This window comes from Crotalus tigris, unplaced genomic scaffold (assembly GCF_016545835.1).
Source record: "Crotalus tigris isolate CLP2741 ecotype Arizona unplaced genomic scaffold, ASM1654583v1 scf7180000018217.1405312, whole genome shotgun sequence".
Lineage (NCBI taxonomy): Eukaryota > Metazoa > Chordata > Lepidosauria > Squamata > Viperidae > Crotalus > Crotalus tigris.
In genome coordinates, this window is record NW_024096887.1 from 1,210,196 (window position 1) to 1,234,187 (window position 23,992).

Genomic DNA, 23,992 nt, shown 5'->3' on the forward strand with positions numbered 1-23,992 from the left:
GCCGGCAGTTTGACATGCCTGGTCTAATGATTCTGAGAAGACTTAATCAGTCTGATTTAAAATATCAGGTTGCCTCTTTTATCCTGAGTCAAGGTTTTCTTATGGCTGCAATTCAAGTGACGATAGCATGAAATTTAAACACTACCTGTTCCAAAGAGGAATCTTGTCAGCAAGAGCTTTCCAGAGCTCATGTTAACGAAACAGAGCAGGCCTCTTTATTCCTGAGCTGCCTGGTGGGATCCTGGAAGAAGCCACCATTGTCTGGAGAGCTGCACTGAATTATGGGTACTCTGAAAATAGCAGTCACTTCTGAGATCATGCTATGTGGCCCAGGAATTGTGTGGTCTCTTCTGCTTCCTTAACGTGAGCTCTGGAGATCTTGGAAAGGGAAGTATGAGATAAGTGACATGGGGTGAAGAGGAAGTTGTTGGTGGGATGGAAACCGGCCAAGTGGCAGAAAGTGGAGCAAGGGAGGCCTTGGGAGGCCAAGGGCAGGGCCCTTGCACCCTGTGCTCTGTTTAACTATCATAGCAGGAAGAACAGAAAGGAAGGTCATTAAGTGAGATGATCACATGGTTGCTTCACTTAATGGCCATTATGACATCTGACTGTAATAGTCAGGCTCCATTATGGTCATCAGTTAAGGACTAACTATGCAAGTGATCAAATATTATCAGGCATTCTCAGTTGTTAACTTCCAAGAAACCATAAGAAAAGAAACTGAGAGAGAAGGAATTATTCTGACCACTTTTGATGTAAATGTATCTCTTCTCTCATCAATTCCCTCCTAGAAATATGCTCCATAACAACAGTTTCCCTATTCCTATCTTTTAAATGGAAGTAACTTTCAGAGCTGCACAAGTTTGGATTCATGTTTTTTTTTTGTTGTTGTTGTTGTTTTAAGAGAGAGCTAAAAGCCTTGGAATGTGAACACAGCATGTCTACAACTCATTAAATAGACCCAGCAATATCTGTTCTCAAGATTGTGCAGCTGCTGTGTTGAGAATTCCTTTGCAACTGCACAACCTGGGAAAACAGATGTGGCTGCAAAATGAGTTACACTCAAGTGTTGCATCCATGCTCCTACATGCTCTGAAACATGTGAATCAAAATCTGAAGCATCAACACATTATTTTTAAAAATAATTTAAAATTAAAATAATTTAAAATTCCAGCAAAACAAAATAACGATATTGGCTTTTATTTGAAGCTTTCTACATTAGGTTTTTCATACTTACCCCCTTTTCCCAGATCTTATTGGAGGGCCACTTCGCCTTTCATTTCGTGGCCCTGAAAAGTTTCGTCCGGATTTGGATGGGCCATTATTGCCACGGCGATTTTGCCGATCAATCCCAGGTCTCTGACTGGAAAAACTTCTCTTAGCTATTTCTCTTTTAGGAATTAGTGTGTTTTCTCCTGTTTTAACAGCTCCCTGTGCTGTGAGGTCCGCTAATTTTTTTTCATCCCTCTCGCGTCTCTCGTTGAAATCACTACTTTCTGAAGCAGTTTCCCACTCTTCATTTGCCTGGTCTGAAGAGTTCTGATTGGACAAGTCAGGTGTCTTATTTCCTGAAATCTCCAAAGTAGTGCTTGGCTGCTCATTAACAGCATTACTCACTGCCACACTTGATGATGAACTAGTTGTAACTTCAATTATTTTTGATGCCGCCTCTCTTTCTTTTAATCGCCTAAAGCGTGGTGGCTTGTCTTGTCTGGGAGGTCGTGCAGGCCTTTGCCTTCGTGGTCGCTCCCTTACAGGATCAAATTTCCTCTCAAACTTTGCAGGGGGTCTTTTTTCCAACTGTATAGGGCCATAATGCTCATGCCTTCGTTGTGGTTCTCCATCTTCAGCCTTGGAGATTTCTGTTTGTCTTGGATTCCACTGATTCTCTCTGTATCCTGGTCTCCTAAGAATAGATGGTCGAGGTGGGCGACCAACTGGATCCCTTCCACCACGTCTAAACATCCCCCCTCTGCCACGTCTAGAAGGTTCTCCTTTAGGAAGGAAACCTGGTTTGGTCTTATTTTCATCTTCTCTTATATATGTTTTATCAACAATTCTATGGTCCCCTCGAATGTTATTTTCAGGTTTGAAAGACAGCGGGGCTTTTGAAGGTTTTTTAACATCTGCCCTTTCTTCTTTCTTTGGGTGTTTGCCTTTGCATAAGCTGTCCTTGTCTGACAGAAGAGTATCACTTGCACTTTCATGTACTTCACTGTCAGAGTCAGTTTCTGAGCCTCTTTGTCTTCGCCGTTTTGGAACAACTTCAAAATCAGAGCTCTCACTACGGGTTTCACTCTCCTCTCTCTGCCTAAGAGGACCAGAAGCAACATGTTCTAATCTAGGTTTAGTATCTCGGTAATGTGGATAATCTCTACTGTGACCTCTTCCACCTCGACCCCTGCCTCCATAAGAACCTCTATAGCTGCGTCCTCTAGAGTAATATTCTCCACGTCCTCTTCCTCTGTATCCTTGGTCCGGAAACCAGTCCCTAGTTTCTTTCCAGTATGTTCTGGGAGGTACTCCAGGCTCCCTTTTTACTGGTCTAGTTTCAATACCATGTCTTTCTACAGTTCGTTCTTTGTTAATTATTTTTTCTGGCTGTTTTTCTTCCTTCACATTTGCAGGTTGTTGAACTGATAACTCTTGTACACTAAGTGGTGGAGCCTCAATTGTAGTTTGTGGATTATTTGGCTGTGGAACTGAAGGTGGAAGTGTTTGGATTGTAGTTGGCTGATGAGATACAGGAAGTACTACTGCTGCCTGCTGTACAATGAGAGGCTGCTGAACAGTAGGTGTAATTATAGATTCTGTGGGGTTGTCTGTACACTCTGCAGTTTGTGATGTGTTTTGCAATGTTTTCTTATCATCTGTAGTGGCTTTCTCCGGTTCTAACCTGGAGACTGGCACCTGAGGCTGATCCCTTTTCTCAATTTTGTTGACTCTCTCATTTGTCAATCTTTCTCCGTCCCGTTCTTTCTTCTGTTCTCGTTCCTCTCTTTGTTCACGCTCTTCTTTCATATCACGAAGAATAGGCTTTTTAATGGGACCAGATCTTCTCATCGGCCTGTCACTACCTTCCTCTCTTCTACCATATGCTGGCCTTGGACCCCATCTAGTTTCAGATTTAGGTTTAAAGGGTTTTTCAGGTTTTGATCCCTCTAACAACCTACTAGTTGTAAACCCCTCCTTTTTTTGCTTGCTGTCTAGTCTTTCCAGCAGTGGTTCTTTTGTTTCAGCGTGTCTGTTGTTTATTTTGGGAACAGTTGCTTGTGTATCACTCATTGGTTCTTCTGATTTCAAAGAATGAGTTGATCCATGAGAAATGCTCCTCTTCAGAGACGAATTACTCTCTTCTGTAGGCATCTGTTGTTCTTTGGAGCTTTCTGAAATATTTCCTGCAGTTACTTCAAAACTTACTGCTGATGGACATGTATCAGATTGATGAGACTGTGCATTTTCTAAAGACCTGCTTGAAGTTTGCTGTATGTTCACATCCTCAGATTCTTTGAAATCTGTCTTTATATGGGGATCTAATAGAACCTCTTCTCCTGAGTATACTGCTTGAATTGTTATTTGATCTTGATCCAAAAGTTCTTCAGACCTAGAGGAAACAAGTCACATTTTCAGCTGAAGTCTTATCAATCTCCTAAACAATATTAAACATAGAAGCATTTTTAAAATATGAGTTATTTCTTGTATCCTGGAAGATATCTATTGGTAACTCAATTAGTTCTGGAGATATTATCTGGGGTTGGAACGGCTTTTCAACATTTAGAATATGGTTATATCTAAACATATATCTAAATATGTTTACAGACAGTCCTCATTTAGTGACTATTCAGTTACAACAGTGCTAAAAATAACATTACAACCAATCCTCACGTTGATGACATTTGCAGGTCTGTAAAGCAAAGGAAAGGTGAAGATCATATGCATAGTTGCAGATTCACTTAATAACTGAGTTGCCAATACCAAATGTGGTCACTAAATGAGAGCCGCTTGTATATGATAAAAGCTTCAAATTTAATTCACTATGAATTATTTTAGCAATATTAATAGCTATTTATAGATATATTTTATATCTTATAGCTGACATTCAGGGTCAAAGTAGTTAATGATGAGGGAGATATGTGGACAATCTTTTTTTTTTAAAGTGGACAACAGTCAAATAGTTCATAATAAAAATGGACAATTTCTCTGTTTTTTCATTGCCAAATATCCATCTGTTAATTACATTTACATTTTTCTGTTACTTGTTCAAGAGAGACAAGTATTGAAGAATATGGTTATTTTATAAGAAAAAACATTAATTAGAAAAAAATATGTTGATCCTTTTATATTCTTGAAAGTTAGAGGTATGTCTGAATGTAAGCATTGTAGGGAATAAAGCCACAATATACACAAAAACCCAAAGATTACCTTATATCAATAGTTTCTTCAAGGATTTTGGGGGAGGTATTACTCTGTTGAGGATCTGTGTGAGTATATGGTTCTGACCCCCATATCATACGTGATTCTGTCAGTGGTATAGCGTGTTCCCTTGCTGATCGCGTAACATGATCAAAAGAATCTGAACCAGCTCCTGTCCCCTCTATTTGATCTCTCCTCAGAAGTGGTTTAGGAGGTATAATTCCTGAAATGGAGATATTCAAATTAAGAAGAATAAGTGCTAGGATTGGCATCCAATTCTTCTGACTTTTAACATAGAGGGGTAAAACTGTTAGCCCTTCAAACAGACTAAAAAACCCAGAGTTATGAATGTTAACACTACTTTTATTATAAAATCACAGTAACAGAAACTTGCAAGTCTGAATGCACCTCCTTTCTCCCTTCTTTTATCTATAAGACACAAAGGAGGGACAAGCCTGAAAGGCTTTCTTAAAATTGTCCAACTGTTGACTGGGTTGCCTCCTATTCCTAAAGGTTACTATTACAGCCCATTACATACACTGAAAGACTGTTTAAAATGTATAACAAACACATCCTATAAATATATTTTGCTGTAGGAACATATTTTTGCAGTTAGGGCACAACACAGAAGAGATCATATTCCTGGTAGCTATTCATTTATCCTCAAATATTGTCATTAGAGGAATGTTTCTAATAAGGGTAGTACTGTAGCTTTCAACATACTTGCTTTGAAATAAATATCCCTTTGAAATACCTAATCTCAGAATATCTGATGATGATCTGAGGCACAAAGGAAAAGGCACATCTAGGAAAAACGAGAAAATGAAGTTCTGCCTACAGCATATAATAAGAGTTATACCAGGATGCATAGGTGGCATATCCATAGTAGGTCTTCCTGACATCATTCTTGGATCCACGTAAGACTGCATCATGAGCCACCTTGGATCAAAGCCCATAGAAGCCAAATGTGGGGGGTGCGGTTGCATAGGTTGGTACAATGATCTATGTGGTGGAGGGGGAACAGGACTGCTAGAAGGTTGTGATGCTGTAGACTGTGGTAAAATTCCTTGCTGCTGCTGTTGCCATTGTTGCTGCTTCATTTGCTCCTACAAAAAAACAAATTGGATCAACTTTTTCTCTATATAATTTCTTTCTTAGAAACATGTTATATATTTAATTTATATTCTTTTCAGCTACAAGTGTTCTGGAATAGTATATATTTAATGTTCTTGATGTCCAAACTCCCAACTCTCACTATGGGAACTTTGGTAGCATTAACTATGACAATGTATGAATGGATGGATAAATAACATAGTTAATTTCTACATTTACATATAAAATATGTAAATTCTAGGCTAAAATGGTACAGGTGTACAAATATTCTACAGATGTAGAAAGAGCAATTAACATAAAATTGCTAGATTAACTTTGGATCATGGAAGCTATTACTTATTCCATGGAATCTACAGTTATAAGTAATCTTTAGTTACTTATGTGTCTCCATAGATGAAATTGAATAAAATATGTACTATAAAGCTTAAGATACATCCATTACCTGTTGCCTTTGAAATCGTGGTGGCAACGATTTCTGAAACTGCTTTGAATAGCCAGAAGAAACAGCAGGACGAGGCTGAGCACCAGAATCAGGCTCATTTTCATGTGAATTGTCTTTTTCGTTATGATTGGATTCTTGTATGGTGGAAACAAGTTGACAGTCTGTCCAAGGGGAAAGACAAAAAAGATTAGTGCCACAAATAATTTAACTGATAAAATGGTGAATAAAACGAAACATATAGTTCAGTGTTTTTTAAGATGTTTCACCAGGACTTCCGATTTTGCACTGTAGTGCCCGGTCGCGGGATCACAGATCTCTGCACCCCACGGCCTAAATTGCCCTGGAGAGGTGGCAAAGAAAAGAAGGGTACCCCAACAATTCTGGAATGACGGCAGTTGTTTCGCTCGATTTGGGGAAAGCCTTCTAACTCTACAGAGAAAGGCTGGTCATACTATATATATATAAAAAGAAGAACAAAAATAACTCTGTTTTGAAAAGTTGAAAAATGAACTGACATCTAGTGGAGGATTAGAGAAAACTATAGCAGCATTGACCCAGAATTTGGCAAGATGCCTAGAAATAGCAAAAAACAGCTGGGCACAAAGCATTGAGTTATCTACTACTGAGTGAAACTACATATGTATAGAAACTGCTGACCTTCTGGGCTTATAAACACACTGAGCTGCATTCTTAAACCTAAGAACTGTTTGCAGAAAAAGAAAAATCTTGGCCTCTGGCTAATCTTCTAAAGGAGAAATTACTGGAAAACTTTTAGATGGTCAAATACTTTGGACTGAATCCTGACTGGTTGATAATTATAAGATCCTTGAAAAGAAGAACTGTCACAAAATATTGTTTTCAGTGGTGCCTTGACAATTGGAAATGTATTGAATTATAAAAGATTTGGCTGTTTAGATTTTAAGATGGGTTGGCTTGATAAAGCTAATTAAAAAGATTATGACACCGATGAAAAACTACTTAGAGGGGAGAGATAAAACGGATATTATATACCTATCTAAAAGTGATAGAAAACCATACTCAGCACCTTTTCCTGAAGACCCCAGTTTGGAGCTTCAAAGATCTGCAAAAACAATGACTCAAGACAAAACAAATACATTCCAGGAGAAAATATACATAATGCTGCAACAGATTCAAATGATAATTGTTTCAAACCATGATGACATTAGAAATAAGTTTGACAATATAAACAAACATATCTCTAACTTAAACCTACAATTAAATAAAACTGAAAAAATGACAACAAAGAATGAACAAACAAATCAGATAACAGAATATAAATTAAATGAAAGTGACTTAAATAGAAAAGCTACACATGAAAAAAACTACAAGTTAATACAAAAAAAATCTGCAAAACCTCACTATAATAAAGACAAAAAAGGTCCTATAGTAAGAGGAATAAGATATATAAGTAGTATAATACTTTTAGAATATATGAAATGTTAAAACATTGAGAGGGTCTATTTAAATGAAAAGTTTGGATATTTAAAGGTAATGAATTTTGAGAAAATTATGACTGAAAAGAGTGGTCTGAATACAGAGGGGAAACTAAACTTCAATAAGAATCTTGAAAACAGGACATATAATGATTTAATAAGATGACTTTTATAAATACAATGGAAACAAGCTGATTAAAAACATGTTATACGTTGATGTTATTATTATATGCATATGTATGTGTGTGTGTGTGTGTGTACGTGTATACACACACACACACACACACACACAATTATACTGTAGTTGACTTTCCTGGCATTATTTGGCAAGACTTCTATTTTAAACATATTTACAAATGTGCTCCTCCTTACGAATAAGCTCAATGCCTATTTCAGGATGTCCAAATTTTTTAAGACTAGAGCTGGCTGAGATTCTAATGTTTATAAAATACTGCTTGCTTCCAATCTGAGGTGTAGATCTTGTGCCCACCCCCTGAAATACTGCCAAAGCTCTAGTCAACTCGAGTAAAAACAAGGAATGCTAAAAACTGCAGCCCAACAATATGTGGATGACAATTATGCTTTACATTAACAAAAGAATTGATACAAACCTCTCTCTTCCTCACTGGTGGTTTCTTTTTCTTGTTTCTCTAATATCACTGGGGCAATGACAGACTCCTGAGGCTCAGAAATTTCAGTTTTAGGTTTCTCATCTACTTTAGGTTTTTCTTCCATTTCTTCTTTCTCCTCTCTTTCTTTCTCCTTTTCTATTTCTTTGCCCTTTTCTTGATTTTCTTTTTCTTTTATTTCCACATCTATCAATTTTTCTTTCTCCTTTTCAATAGTTTTTTCCTTTTCCTTATCAATGTCTTTTTCCCCAATCTTTTCTTTTTCTTTCAATGGGTCTTCTCGAGTTGGCTTTGGTACACACCCAAATTTCTCATTTAAGCGTTTTAATTTCTCAGCACATGCAGCTTTTCTTTGTTCCTCCATTCTTCGCTCCTCTTCTTCTCTCCTTTTACGGGCTCGTTCTACTGATGCAGATATTTCTGTTTGCTGCCTTCGCCTCTGCTTCCAAATTTCATCGTCATCTGGTACTGGCCTAGGAGGAAAGGAACCTTGCCTTCCTGGTCCTGCCATGCGATCTGGAAGTGGATGCTAAAATAATTTTTTTAAAAAGGTAAACATCTAAACCAAAGATGAACGATTAAATGTCCTTGCCTAAATACACGAGAAAAATGGTTATTCAATTCTCTCTGGAAGAGAGTTCTCCAAATAATTTGTCATATATCTCAGGCCAGGTTTAATAAAAAATTAGTGCCAATTATAAATGAAAAAACATTGTTGGAGATCCTGGAATTTGATTTATTTTCATCAAAGAATTATCAACATGTATACACATTTAACATTTTCAGTGTTAAGAGATGTTTAAAATAATCTCTCTTCTAAAAGATTATTTGTTTGGAAGACTTTTATTATTTTGAATTTTAACTTTTAATTCCTTAGGCTTGCTGAAATCTAAAATTTAAGGAATAGCAACCTTGTATTTTAAATTTTAATCTCCCTCCCTGAAATCTTGCCACCTAGTGGGACCTCACAAGCATGCTTTTCTGTGGCTGTCCCTTCTTGTGGAACTTCTCCTGCCAGCAATGCAATAGGACCCCATTCTACTTTTCTGGAAAACCATTAATACCCTGCCTCCAAGAGTTGCTTAAGATCTGCGGCCTTACTTGCTGCATCTAATATAGAATGACTGAAATTAGAAAAAAAAGGGACACATCCCACACATTCATTTTGGAGTTCAGCCTATGAATTCAGCAAAAGCATTTAAAGGAAAAATGTTCAAATTCAACTTCTTACAATTATTCCAACAGAAACTATCAGCATTTTATATAAAAAAGGACAGGTAAAGGAATATGTGTATGTCAATCAGACATGATTTCTGTTAAACAAACATGTTGATGATACCTGAAGATTTGATTTTGCATGAAGTCCAGAACTACTACTTCTTTCAAGTACTGAAGAATGTGTTGGTAACAGTCCACGTCCCTGTTAGATTTTAATTTAGAAACCTTTGTGGATATTTGTATGAAATTAAAATGCTGAACAAAGTTAACCATTTCAAATGGGGCAAATTAAATTTTACTTATGAGGAAGAGCGTAAAAGCAGCAAAACTGAAATCTTTCCCCCAACACATATCAATTTATCTATTTAAACATGTAAAACTATTTGTTTTTAAACATATGAAATTATTTATCACTTTCAACCTGATATTCTGGTATACAGGACATGATAAAAGTATACATTTCAAACAGAATTTAACACACCAATAAAACCTAACTGATTTTAAATAAAGAAACCAAGAACAAGCAAACATTAATCAAAAATCATGTCAAAATGTAACATCTTCTGCTTGTGCCTAAAATGCGCAATGGAAATATATTTCAAATCTATGGAAGACAACTCTTTGCCAAAGCAATGAAACTTAACTCATATTTATATTACATATATATTACACATAACCCTAATCATAAGAGCCTGATAACTTTAATGATCGATGAGAAAAGGTCAGATTTAATTGCTCTTGGGAGAGAGAGGAAGAAATATTTTTACTGCAAATTTTCTCAAACTAATAAATGAAATTATGTTTGGAACAGTAAATGCCACTTGTAGCATGAAAAGAATTTGCACATTCAGACATCTGGCATATGGGAAAAAAAATGTTCTTCAGGAACAATATGATTCTAAAGAGACAGTAACAACACATACCTGATCGAACTGACTGCTTTTGTTATATGCTCCTTTCGATCCAAATGATGGCAAAGGAGCAGATGATTTAGGCTCTTCTACATCCTTCTTGTCCAAATCTGTAGTAGATTCATTACTGCATAAAAAAATGGAAACATTTTTTGCATGCAATTTTTATGCCAAACAAAGTTTTAAAATCTTTGTACTAATTTCGTAAGTATTGCATTACTAGTGCAACCCTATCAAGTTTTTAAGGTAGCTGAAAATGGAACCATGAAACAACCAACTATAGAAAAACAAAATTAACATAATGAGAAACATGCAGAGATTACAAATATACATATCCTGCTTTTATTCAGAAGCTTAAGATAGCATATCTATTGCTCTCTCCGCCACAACATCTGAGAAATGATTCTCCCAAAGTAACTAAAAGAGCATGGGTGACTGATGGAACTAGAATCTGGGGTCTCTCTGCTCCTAGTACAATTCTTAATCGCTACACAATGCTAGTTCTCAAATATTGTGAAACAGGCTAGATAACAATGACATGCTCAACATTATTAAGCAAATGTAAGTTCTATAGTTAAGCAAATATTAATACCTGTTAGATAACTGTGCACTATAACACAATGGAAAACAACTGTAAACATTATACACAGAACATAAAAGACTAGCAGATGATTTTTATATTTCCTGTACCAATATGTTTGTTACCTGCTTTCCTGTTCTTTCTGATTACTTCCCTGCTCATCATCATCACTGAAGTTCAACTGTTCAGTATAATCTACTTCACTTTGAGCTCCTAAATAACAAATTGGAGATTAGCATGAATACTTTTTTCTGCATGCAATTTTAGTTCAAGATCTACATTGCTTACCAGCCCAGCCCTCATCGGCTTCAGCATCTAAATTATCAAACTTATCAAGTTCTTTGAGTTCATTAGCAGTTAGGATTGATGGACGTTCTACAGTTTCTGAGTTCCATGAAGAAGCCCCCCTTCCTCTTGGGGTTCTAGAAAAAAAAGAGCAAACATTTCAATTTAAATCTCAGAAAATGGTACTCAACTTAGTTATAACAAATGAGAGAAAATTATCATATTAGGCAGGATTATTTTCATACAGCCCATTTAAGCAAAGACTAGATCTATCTAAATAGATGGATTTAGATCTTATATAGCTCTAAAGCAATTTACCACGGAATGTTTTAATCTGAATTCTTGCATGGAGCAGGGGATCAGATATTCAATAGCTAAATGGATTCTTCCAACTTAATGATTAAATGATTGGTTTAACACAATACTGAAAAAATACTGGAGTACATTTTTAACTAGAAGCTAAAATCAAAGTTTAGGAATCAGGTCGAGGAATAAGTTAAAATTCTCGATACCAGTATGTTCTCGTAGTTTGCTAAGAGATTACAAATTTCAGTCACATAATGTACTGTAAATGCACAATATCTAACTTTGTGGATACATGACTATACAGTTATTAAGCAAATCTAGTTCTAGTATCAAATGCAAACTGATTTTGGAAAAAAGCAAGCAAAGCAATTGGCTTTCTCACCTGCTGCTCTCAGATGGGGAAGGAAATCTGCTGGGACCTGCCATTGGTGGATATGCTAGTTTAGGGTACTGATTAAGCATCTAAAGAAAAAAAGACTAGATCTGTAATAACTAAATTTAATGGAGGTATACATAAAGATATGTTATATGAATACATAAATGCTAGGCACAATGCCAAACTGTAACCAAAGCAATGATAAATAGGTTCCCGTATGAAAATTTAAACTAAGAACTATTTACAGTGCAGGAAAAAATTATTTGATCTCCTACTGATTTTGTACGTTTGCCCACTGACAAAGAAACGATCAGTCTATAACTTTAATGGTAAGTTTATTTTAACAGTGAGACAGAATAACAACAAAAAATCTAGAAAAACACATTTCAAAAAAGTTATAAATTGATTTGCATTTTAATGAGTGAAATAAGTATTTGATCCCCTATCAATCAGCAAGATTTCTGGCTTCCAGGTGTCTTTTATACAAGTAACGAGCTGAAATTAGGAACTCTCTCTTAAGGAGAGTGCTCCTAATCTCAGCTTGTTACCTGTATAAAAGACACCTGTCCACAGAAGAAAGCAATCAATCAGATTCCAAACCCTCCGCCATGGCTGAGACCAAAGAGCTGTCCAAGGATATCAGGGACAAGATTGTAGTCCTACACAAGGCTGGAATGGGCTACAAGACTATCACCAAGCAGCTTGGTGAGAAGGTGACAACAGTGGGTGCAATTATTCGCAAATGGAAGAAACAAAATAACTGTCAATCTCCCTCTGTCTGGGGCTCCATGCAAGATCTCATCTCGTGGAGTTTCAATGATCACGAGAACAGGTGAGGAATCAACCCAGAACTACACGGGAGGATCTTGTCAATGATTTCAAGGCAGCTGAGACCATAGTCACCAAGAAAACAATTGGTAACACACTATGCAGTGAAGGACTGAAATCCTGCAGTGCCTGCAAGGTCCCCCTGCTCAAGAAAGCACATGTACAGACCCGTCTGAAGATTGCCAATGAGCATCTGAATGATTCAGAGGAGAACTGGGTGAAAGTGTTGTGGTCCGATGAGACCAAAATCGAACTCTTGCTGTCTTTGGAGGAGGAATGCTGCCTATGACCCCAAGAACACCATCCCCACCGTCAAATATGGAGGTGGAAACATTATGCTTTGGGGGTGTTTTTCTTCTAAGGGGACAGGACAACTTCACCGCCTCAAAAGGACGATGGACGGGGCCATGTACCGTCAAATCTTGGGCGAGAATCTCCTTCCCTTGGCCAGGGCATTGAAAATGGGTCATGGATGGGTATTCCAGCATGGCAATGACCCAAAGCACACAGTCAAGGCAACAGTGGGTCAAGAAGAAGCACATTAAGGTCCTGGAGTGGCCTAGCCAGTCTCCAGACTTTAATCCCATGGAAAATCTGTGGAAGGAGCTAAAGGTTTGAGCTGCCAAGCGTCAGCCTCGAAACCTTAATGACTTGGAGAGGATCTGCAAAAAGGAGTGGGACAAAATCCCTCCTGAGATGTGTGGCCAACTACAAGAAATGCCTGGCCTCTGTGATTGCCAACAAGCGTTTTGCCACCAAGTAGTAAGTCATGTTTTGCAAATACTTATTTAACTCATTAAAATACAAATCAATTTATAACTTTTTTGAAATCCATTTTTCTGTATGTCTTTGTTGTTATTCTGTCTCTCACTGTTAAAATAAACCTACCATTGAAATTATAGACTGATCATTTTTTCGTCAATGGGCAAACGTACAAAATCAGTAGGGGATCAAATAATTTTTTTCCCTTACTGTAAGTTTTTAAAAACTAAAAAGGAATTTAATGTAAATTTACTAATTTACATAGCAAAATTATGCAGAAGTATATGATCTTAAAATTTAATGGCTCTTATAAACATGCATTTTACATTTCACTCAGATCTATTTATATTTCATAAAATGTATGGCTATATTTAAACAACCGCAAATTAGCTCAGTAAGAGGGGATAATATTAACAATTTGTTAGCACATACAGTCCCTTTGGTCAGCCTTCACATTTCCAGTTAAATCAGAAGACATTGATATATCATAGGTTCCCAATGTGAATGAAATCAATGGTTTAAGATGTCAGAATATTAAACCACACTATGAATCTGATTTTGTATTTTTGTCAGCTCTGAAGTTGGATTAGTTTCCTGACTTGTTTTGTCCAGTAAAGTACTTTGCAAAAGTATGATTAATTGAAATCTTTCTATAAATGCTCAATCAACCAGGAAAGGAACACGGAGAATGCCTGCATAAGCAAAATAATTATTCACATATTAGAATATAAAGCTAAGGTACAGTAGTCTGAATTTGCTAGTTTCTGTAACTTCCAACTAATACACCTGAAGAACATTTCTGACATCTCATGTAGACAATCATAATAAGCAATCAATCTATCCAAAACAGCATGCTCTATTTTCTTAACAAACTTTTAAAGCAAACTATGGCAATTAAGACAAAAACAAAATTTAAAGATAAAAGGACTTTGTTCTTGAGTAGAAATATAAAGATGTGGAAAAAAATGGGACTGGCTTGCTTCTGATCTAGTAGCTGGACAATCCATTCTGTCCTATACTAAGTCTCAAAACAATGGTCATTTTGAAGGCAGTTCGCAGATTTATGTATTTATTTCAATTTTTCCAAAATTTCAGCCCCACCCCCCCTGAAAAACTTATTCCTCCCCAATGATTCAATGATTTTTAATTCTAATACTGAGTTAAAAAATCTTCAGTTTTTAATGTGTAGTGTCTAGAGGGGCGAGTGGGACAAGCTTCTGTGTTCCAAGTCTGTTGGTGTATGCCTCTTACATCATACTGTTGTCAGCCTCAAGGAGCTTTTAGAAAAGATGAAAAAAATGCATTGGCTTGATTACTGATTGTAAGGATAGAATTAATACTTTCTGCTCATATAGTACAAATCAGAGCTCCCCAATCCCCCAGACTGCGGTGCGGTATGTTAGGAACTGGCCTGGTAAGTGACGGGCATGTGAGTGAAGCTTCATCTGCACATGTGTGGGATCTAGATCAGGGGTTCTCAACCTTGGCAACTTTAAGACTTGTGGACTTCAACTTTGCTGGCTGAGGAATTCTGGGAGTTGAAGTCCACAAGTCTTAAAGTTGCCAAGGTTGAGAACCCCTGATCTAGATTGTGAGCAAAACCATCCCCCCGCCCCAGTCCGTGGAAGACAATTTTTCTTTTGAAACTGGTCCCTGGTGCCAGAAAGGGTTGGGACCGCTGGTATAAATGATACTATTGAAAACAGAGCCTCGTAAAACAGTAGGAGTGGAGTGTGCTGGCACTTTTTTATTTGTTGTGTAATGGTAATCCACACTATCCACGCAATTAAGCAGGAACAGTCCAGTTTTGAAACCAGCACAAGTTCTTCCCATCCTGCAATGAAATGTTCATAAACATTTAAAGAAATCCTGTAGTATCATAGCAATGGAAGTGCTACGGTTTTGCTTCGTTAGTTGGGGGTCCAGTCTTGGAGCTGCTAAATGTTATTTGTTATTAGAAGCTGAATAACTGCTAACTGAAGATTAATTAATCTGCAGTAAGAATGTTGAGTTTTCTCTTCTATCAAAGCTGTTTGGGACTTTAAGGTATATATATTTTTTGTTTGTTTATTTTACTTTTTTCCCCTTCTACTTGGTTAAATTGTAGCAAAAATCAGCGTCTATCTGTACTAGTGGTCTTGGGTAAAAAATAGGGAGCAAGGAACTTGTTCTGATTTCCCATTATTTCTGATGACCAGAAATTTGAAAAGATTTGAGTTTTGTTTGAGTTTTTTCCCCCTTTGGAATGAGCTAGTTTGGAAAATTCAGGGGAAAGGGAGATGCTCTGTTCTGGGGGAGGGGGGGGGAGAGTAGTGCTTTGTTTCACGCATGCCCCAAGTGGTGCTCCTGCTTTAATTGATCTGGTCACAAACCAAAAGATACTTTTTGAATTCTCAGGCTATGAAAACTCTTTCTCAAAATTTCATGTTTTGTTAAGATTCTTAAAGAGGATTATTATTGTTTCACCTTGTCTACTGCTTAAGTGTAATCTAAATCCACACCAGAAATGGAAGAGACTTACTAGCAAACAGGCCATACTGCTACCTGCTGCGTAGGAATAATTTGTCCCTCACATTCATTCCACTCTCTTTATGACATGACCCCTTGAGAGGGAAAGAAATTTTGAAAGAATTTGATCCATTGGACTTACATGTGGTGGTACCATCCCTCTATACTGAGGAAGGATCCCTGGCTGTTGCTGGCCATTCACCTTAGGTGGGGGAGGTGGTGCTATCCGTATCTCTTTCTTCTCTGGTACCTTAAGGACATCTCTTTGTTCTGTTGGTCCAGGCATATTACCATCTTCCTGAATAAGAGGTTTTGCTTCTTGATCAGTTGGAGAGTTTGGGGAGTTTAAACTTCTGCCTCCACCTTCTCTCCAGCTAGCAACATCTGCATTGGAAAAGGGAACATCAAAATCTGAAGTGCTGTACTAATAAAGTAACCAGTTTTATTTTTCTCTTCTCCAAGCCACCCTTCTGCCTGCCTGAAAAGTTGAAGCAGCTCAAACTGAAGCCATATAACCTAGACCAGGGGTGTCAAACTGCGGCCCACGGGCCAGATGCATCATAGCGAAATCGCACCCACCCCTTTGCCGGCGACGGCAAAAAAATCGCGATACAAGTCACAACACGTCACATGACGTTGTGAGTTTGACACTTCTGACCTAGACAATCGCTCAATGAAAAACTGAAAGAATCTGTGTGACTGTTTGTTCTGCTTGACCACTATAAAGGGTAGGATCAGACTTTACAAAAAGGGGTTGCCTCATCATACTAGGCATCTATCGGTATTTTTTGGAGCATCTCCGTTTTGGAAATCCCTAGTATTATGCAGTGCACTTTCCCAATATGACTCTGCGTCAGCAGAAAAAAATTGTCAGTCCTCAGAAAGCCGAAAACCAGAAATCTTTGCTAATGTATAGTAGTCCTCAATCTATGACCACTTGTTCAGTAACTGTTCAAAATTACAATGATTATGACCTGTCCTCAGAGTTCCAGCTTTCTCAGCATCTCCATGATCGCATGACTGCAATGTGGGTGCTTGGCAACCAGTTTGCAATTATTTATTTATATCCCATCTTTATTATTTTTATAATTTATTCAACACAGTGAACATACCTAATATTCCTTCCTATTTTTCCCACAACAACAACCCTGTGAGTTGGGCTAAGTCACCCGGCTGGTTTTCATTTGTAAAGCATGACTAGAACTCACGGTGTCCCGGTGCCTTAACAAGTAGACTAAACTGATTTGCCTGTTATCTGCAGCTTATTAATGACCAGTTCCAGCCTCCTGTGATCATGATTGCTCTTTGCAACCTTCCCCGCCAGCTTGTCCAGAAAGTGAATAGGGAAATCAGCAGGGAAAGTCACAAGTTGCTGAAGTAATTCTCTCCCACCCGGGCAGCACTGGCCACTTACATACTCCCGAAGTGCATCCTTCAAGCACTCCCAGAGACCTATGCTGGACCCTTGGGCTCCCTCCCTGATCCACAAACCCCTGCACTCCCCAACTTGCACACTTGCTATGTTTCCCCCAAATCCATGCACACCCCTCACTCCCTCTCCAATCAAGCACTAGCCACCTACCTACCTGCTGGCCTGGGTCTTGCAACATGCTGCCGACTTCCCCATTGACTTTGGTTGTGGGAAGCGGGTAGGACGCTACTTTGCCTAACAACTATTGGATTCAGTCAACTTCAGCAACTAGGACTGCAGGGACTGCCATTACTAAGCCATGCAGTTATACTTTATGACCACATTAGTTAATAATGGAAATTCTGGTCCCAGTTGCCATTGTTAAGTCAACGGCCACCTGTAGTACTAACCCCTACTTATCTATCAGTACTTCTAGAGCCATCTTTTGTTCACTCCTTTTATCTGACAAGCATTATAGGCATTGTTCCACATCTGGAGGCCTTTAAGCCTGCATATTTGAAAATTTGAAAACAGATGTATTCCAGACAACATTTTACATTTTTAAATCTTTTCAGTCAAAAGAAGACAAGAACACAAACTATTGTTTGATATGAAGTCTGAACAAATTGTGCCATAGATAGGTTACAATATTTAGGTTGTAAAAGTTCAGATAATTACCATGTTTTCCCGAAAATAAGACCCTGTCTTACTTTTTTGGGGCTCTGAAGTGAGCACTAGGTTTTACTTTCGGGGAGGGCTTACTTTTTGCCAGTACATGCACCAGTAGGCCGTGAGTGCGTGGGGGGTGGGGCAGGGCCTGTGCATGGGGTGGAGAAGCAACGTGGCGGTGAGAGCATGGTGATGGACCAGTTGCTTCCCTCCGCCTGCCAGACACCTGCTGAAGCCACGCAGGATAAGGTTGCCGTGGGGTGATGGACCAGTTGCTTCCCTCCGCCTGCCAGACACCTGCTGAAGCCACGCAGGATAAGGTTGCCGTGGGGTGATGGACCAGTTGCTTCCCTCCGCCTGCCAGACACCTGCCGAAGCTGCGCAGGATAAGGTTGCCGTGGGGTGATGGTGAAGTTGCTTCCCTCCGCCTGCCAGACACCTGCCGAAGCTGCGCAGGGTAAGGTTACCACCCCTGCCCAGATGCCCTCACCTCCCCGAAGCGTTTTTTTTACTAACCTGCCTTTCAGCTGCATTGCATTTCTCTGTTCGCTTCTCAGCCTTCGCCGCATGTTTGTGGGACTACCAGTAAAAAAAAAAAAAGTTCAATCAGACTTTCTAACTTCTTGAGACCTCGTGAGAAGTTAGAAAGTCTGATTGAATTTTTTTTTTTTTTTTACCGGCAGTCCCACAAACATATGGTGATGGCTGAGAAGCAAATAGAGAAACGCAATGTAGCTGAAAGGCAGATTAGTAAAAAAACGCTTGGGGGAGGTGAGGGCATCTGGTTGGGGTGGGCGCGACAACCTTATCCTGAGCGGTGGTAGGAGAATGGGGTGCGTGCCTTTCCCGTGCCAGGCCAGCCCCTGCAGCCCTGGGCAGGGTGCTGAAATGGGGACTACCAGACTGACCAAAGCGGCAGACGGAGCGCTGGAGGCTCAGGGAGGAAGGGTGGGTGGGCCATTGGTGAGCGCAACGCGGCTTGGCTGAAAGCAACCTCAGAACAAGTGGGGCAGATAAGGAAAGAAATCCTTGGTCCCCCCAGGAATTGCCTTTCCTTGCTTACCTGACTCCCAGCCCCCTGCCGTTTCTCCTTCGCAAACCGCCGTTGTTGCGTGCAGGGAAAAGGAAGTTTTTTTGGAGGGAAAAAAAAGGTCAATCAAACAAATCCAACTGCTCACAAAAAAAATCTCTCGCGAAGTTGGAATTGATTGATCGATCTTTTTTTCCCTCTCAAAAAAAGTCCTTTGTTTCCCTGCATGTGGTGGCGGTGGATCACGAAGGAGAAACATTTTTCTGTTTTTTCCCCAAGGTTTCCCAACTCCCAGTTGGGTTGGCGCGGCAGTGGGGGTTAGAGTAATGTACGGTAGGCCTGTCAGCGGCATTGGGCACGACATGGCAAATGGCTGCATTGTGCCGAAACCAGCCGTTTGCCGCCCCCTGCTCAATGCCGCTGCCATGAGGCCACGGAACAAGCCGGGCGGCGGTAGGAAACCGGTATAATGGAACATGGGTCAAAAGGGGGGAGGATCCACCAGGCCTCATAGTAGTGGCATTGGGTGTGATGCCCAAGGTGTCAAACGGCCGCGGCCAGCATCAAATAGCCATGTCGCAACGAAACCAGCTGTTTGCCACCTCCTGTCCAATGCCACTGCCATGAGGCTGCGGAACAAGCAGGGTGGCCGTAAGGTATACAGGTACCATGGGTCAGAATCCCCCCTCCCCCATCAGCTTTGCCTCTTCACATGCAGGCAGGCTGTGCAGGCTCTTAAGTAGGGCTTACTTTCGGGGGAGGGCTTACATTAGGCCCACCCCCAGAAAATCAGCTGAGGCTTACTTTCGGGGAAACACAGTAGTAAGTTGTCCTTGTTCATCTTTGCCAATTTGGCTTATTTTGTATTAAAAAAACCCATCAACCACTGCAACCAAAATGATAATCAAACCTACTACTCAGAACAAGGAATGTGATCAACTGAGTATCTCTTAATAATTTAGTAAGTAACTGAAAATAAAAGAGGCAATGTTAATTTGTAGATGAGGTTTCAACTAATGACAGCAAATGGATTAATTTCCTTTATCCTAGATAGATACATCATCCCAGGATATTATTTGCAAATTAATTTTGACATGAATCAAATGTGAATGAACACTGAATTCTATGAAGAACTTTTAAATTTAGTTATTAGATTTGTTAAGGCTGCTCAAGTCTAAGACAACTTGGTAAGTCTAGTACATCGATAAAAAAACAGACTAAAAATCACATAACCCTGAACAGAAACTGCACTCCCCAAGATAAAAAGTTAATCAGGAGCTCCACAACCACATCAATCTTAGGCTATTTTATGCACACCTACTTTGTGGACGCAAACTTGGCCCAGGACCATAAGGTTCTTCTGGTGCATCCTTTTCTTTATTTTCCTTTTCTTGATCTCCAGCTGCCTGCAAACTAGGAAACTCTTGCTGGAAATAACTATTTATTTGAACTCCAGGACCTGAAAGTTATATTAAAAACCCAAATCAGTACTGCACATAATGTTCTTTTATTCTTATATTTAAACAACAAATATATTCTATAATAATTCAAATTACTTCAGAAGATGTAGAAACACAGAATAATAGGGCTAGAAGGAACTTTGGAAATCTTCTAGTCCAACCCCCTGCCCAAGGTGTGAATCCTTATTTCCTCCTAGACAAAATGTTATTCAATCTTTTTTTCAAAATCTGCAGCATGCAAGCTGACAGCTAGGTCACCCCAATCCTTCTCTTGTTAAGCTAAACATTCCTAGTTGCCTTAGCTCAATGATGGCAAACCCTTTAGAGACCGAGTGCCCAAATTGCAACCCAAAACCCACTTATACATCATCGGGTGCCGGGTGGATGTGGCCCATTGGTTGGTGTGGCCAATTTGGGGGGTGTGGTCCATTGGGTGGGCGTGGCTGCAGTGGTAACGGCAGACTGGGTGGGACTAAAAAGTTCAATCAATCAATTCCAACTTTGCAAGATCTTTTTTTCCTGCGAGAAATTGAAATTGACTGATTGAACCTTTTTTTTTTTTTGCACCTGACAGCGGAGGCCTAAAGCGAAAAGGTTTTATAAAACCCAGCTGAAGGAACCTAGGACTGGGGCAACAGCGCATGTGCCCATAGAGAGGGCTTTGAGTGCCGCCTCTGGCACCCGTGTCATAGGTTCGTCACCACTGCCTTAGTTGTTCATTGTATGATTTAACCTCCAAACCCCTTATCATTTTTGTTGTTCTTCTCTGCACTCTTTTTAGGGTCTCAGTATCTTTTTGGTATCATGGCAACCAGAATTGCTTGCAGTATGTATGTATGTATGTATGTATGTATGATGTATGTATGCATGCTGACCATCTTGCCTAGAGGTGACTCTTATACTATTTGTAAATATAGTTTTATGCCTTTAATGTGTAGCGTTGGATCATTTTTCTCAATAAGAAATGAACAATTAAATGTTTCTGACTTATTTAATTGGGTTCTCTAATTAGTTTTAAGAGATATGTAGAGAAGAGATCATGTTTAGGTCATATTTATGCCAAAATACTGAAAATTCAAAAGGGTTCAAAAGTTGAAGACCCACTATAATTTGTGTTGGATCAATTACCCACAAGGAGATTTGGTCTGGTGATGAGATCAATTACACTAAGCCCATTCATTGGATTAGCTGTCTCATTCACAACCATGCTATTAGAAATCCAACTTGGAATTTAAAATCAGCATTGTAAGACCAAAATGTAGACTGGCCAGTAAGTCTAAAATTTTGCAAGATGGAAGACTCAAAATAAAAAATAACTTTCATATATGTAACTTGACATTTCCTTATTTGACAAATCCCTCCCCAGCTTCATACTTCCCCTGTAAGCTAGAGGAACTGTTCTCTCTCTACTCTCCCTCAAAGCCACAGAAGCAGCAGCAGCAGCCATACTTATAAACAAACAATACATATACAGGACATAATGCCCAAAATAGTTTTCCCTTAGCATCCTTCAATTTTTGCATCAACTCTTTAGACATAGATCACACACACAAGAGGATTGAATCCCTTATAGCTCTGGCCCGGGGAGAGTGCACGGAATAGAAAAAAAAATGTTTTGGTTTATATCTGGAGCAAAATCCTTTCTAAAAGTTATTCCAAATAGTTTTAGATCATCACTTTGGCAATATCACCTCTTTGGTATTTGAGAGTAATCAAAGTCTGGACAAAGCAAGTATAAAGCAAATTGAAGCTATCTTTTAATTCCCTCCTTCTCCACAGTATAACTCACTGGTCTGAGCTTCCAAGCTTCTTTCCTCTCTCCCCCCATGCAACATACTCCCCAGCCAAATTGGCCCCCAATATTCTAAGTGTTTTCCTTCTTCTCAACTACTGTCATCAATAACCTTGGTTCTTTTTTTTTCTGGCTTCTACCTCCAAACTACTTTTCTCAGGAACATATTTTGATCAAGCATAGACCTCCCAAAACCCAGCTAATCTGTGTGCATACAAGCATTTTGGTGTACTTCTCCCCCATAAAACAATTTTCACTTTAGTAAAATTGTGCTGTATAAATACTACCTTCTCACCCTTTGATTTCAAATAGTCTCCCCTAGGTCTTTCTTCAGAAGTTAACTGCTACACACTTGAAACTTTCAATGATATGCTCCATCTTTCAACAAAGAATAATGATCCTACTACATCTCTAATACTACCCAAATAAACAAGAAAATGAAATAAATAAATGAGTCTTAGAGTGCAGTGGCTCAGCTAGATTGGTCCATCTTTCTTCCACTTACCATCACCCTGTCCACCTTGTTTGGTATTAGCCCATGATTTGACAGCAGGAGGAGCTTCAGGAGGAGGAGGAACTGCTGGTTTTGGCTGCACCTGTGGTACTTCCGCTTGTCTAAAGAAAGAAAAATTTGAAAATGTCTGAGAGAAAATGGCTCACATAATGACTGCAAACCATATTTTAACGAAGAATTCAAATCTTCAAATCATTAAAGAAAGCTTCTATGGTAACAGCAGAACAACAGTATATGAATACATAGACACATTTATGAATGCAGCTCCCAATACTTCTCTTAGTAGAATTTCTACCAACACTCTTATTTCTAAAGTTTTAATACAAAATAAAAGAGATGAACTTCAAGAAAGCTTATCAGGATTTGCATGAAATAGTTTGCATCATATAATTTTAACTATATGATACAAACTGTTCTTAGCATAAAGAGAGATAACATCTAACATCAATTTTCATTCATTTATTTTTTCATGGTGGAAGTGAACAAATCTATAAAGCAAACAAAAAATGATCTGATGCTGCCACAAAATCTAGTAAGTTTAATCAAGGATGAAATACTCCAGAATGGACTCATATCAATGCTTCAAAAGACACAATCTTTCTCATATCTGCGCAATTTAGTATTCATTTATAAAAATTACTGATGAACCATCATTCATAATACTTATTTGACAGGCTTCTGGTTTGCGATCGCGGCGCTGGCGGACATGCAGAAAAAATGGCGTCCATTTTTTTCCCGTCGGGGAACCCTGAAAAGGGTCGAAAGTCGCCCTGGAGGGGTGATGAGCATGAAGAGGACCCCCGACTGATCGCAGAAGGGCGGTAGTCTTCCCGTTTGATCTGGGGAAGCTCTTCTGATGGGGAAAAGATTGGCCATTCACGTGGCACATCACTTATGCCGTTTCCAACCGAAGCCAAAATCACTATCAAGCATTTTGAAAGCACCGCGGAGGACCTGGATGAGATTCTACCTTCTTTGTATCCCAAGTACTTTCCTGTAAAAAGCTTCTTGAAACTTCTTCCCCTTGAGAGGAGAGAAGGAAGGGAACGTTTTTTTCCCCCACCTTCTAAAATGGCGGCGTCTGATTACGCAGGGAAAATAAAGCCCTGAAGAGACCAACTAAGTAACTAGACTTGCATCTTTCTGATATTTGGCGACCCAAAAAGTTCCTACTTTCACAGGGACCTGTTATCTAACTATTTCTAAAAATCTGGGTTCTGAAAAGGATTCTAAATGCTACTGGGGACATCTTGTGGCGAAACTTCGTATAGCAACTAAATATCCCTGACAA

General features: G+C 39.0%; 1 protein-coding gene across 8 annotated transcripts in view; it reads right to left on the reverse strand.

Moving 5' to 3' along the window:
* The window catches only part of PRRC2C (proline rich coiled-coil 2C), a 116,077-nt gene that overhangs the window by 78,632 nt on the left and 13,453 nt on the right, over positions 1-23,992 (reverse strand). For all 8 annotated transcript variants that reach the window (XM_039349013.1, XM_039349014.1, XM_039349012.1 and 5 more), the window contains exons 4-16: positions 22,693-22,802; positions 20,257-20,394; positions 15,968-16,209; positions 11,734-11,813; positions 11,049-11,182; positions 10,886-10,973; positions 10,193-10,307; positions 9,391-9,471; positions 8,034-8,580; positions 5,969-6,129; positions 5,273-5,519; positions 4,423-4,636; positions 1,238-3,604 (exon numbers count right to left, since the gene is read on the reverse strand). In XM_039349013.1, coding sequence (XP_039204947.1) covers positions 1,238-3,604; positions 4,423-4,636; positions 5,273-5,519; positions 5,969-6,129; positions 8,034-8,580; positions 9,391-9,471; positions 10,193-10,307; positions 10,886-10,973; positions 11,049-11,182; positions 11,734-11,813; positions 15,968-16,209; positions 20,257-20,394; positions 22,693-22,802 — 4,524 coding nt within the window. The remainder of the gene's footprint in view (positions 1-1,237; positions 3,605-4,422; positions 4,637-5,272; positions 5,520-5,968; positions 6,130-8,033; positions 8,581-9,390; positions 9,472-10,192; positions 10,308-10,885; positions 10,974-11,048; positions 11,183-11,733; positions 11,814-15,967; positions 16,210-20,256; positions 20,395-22,692; positions 22,803-23,992) is intronic.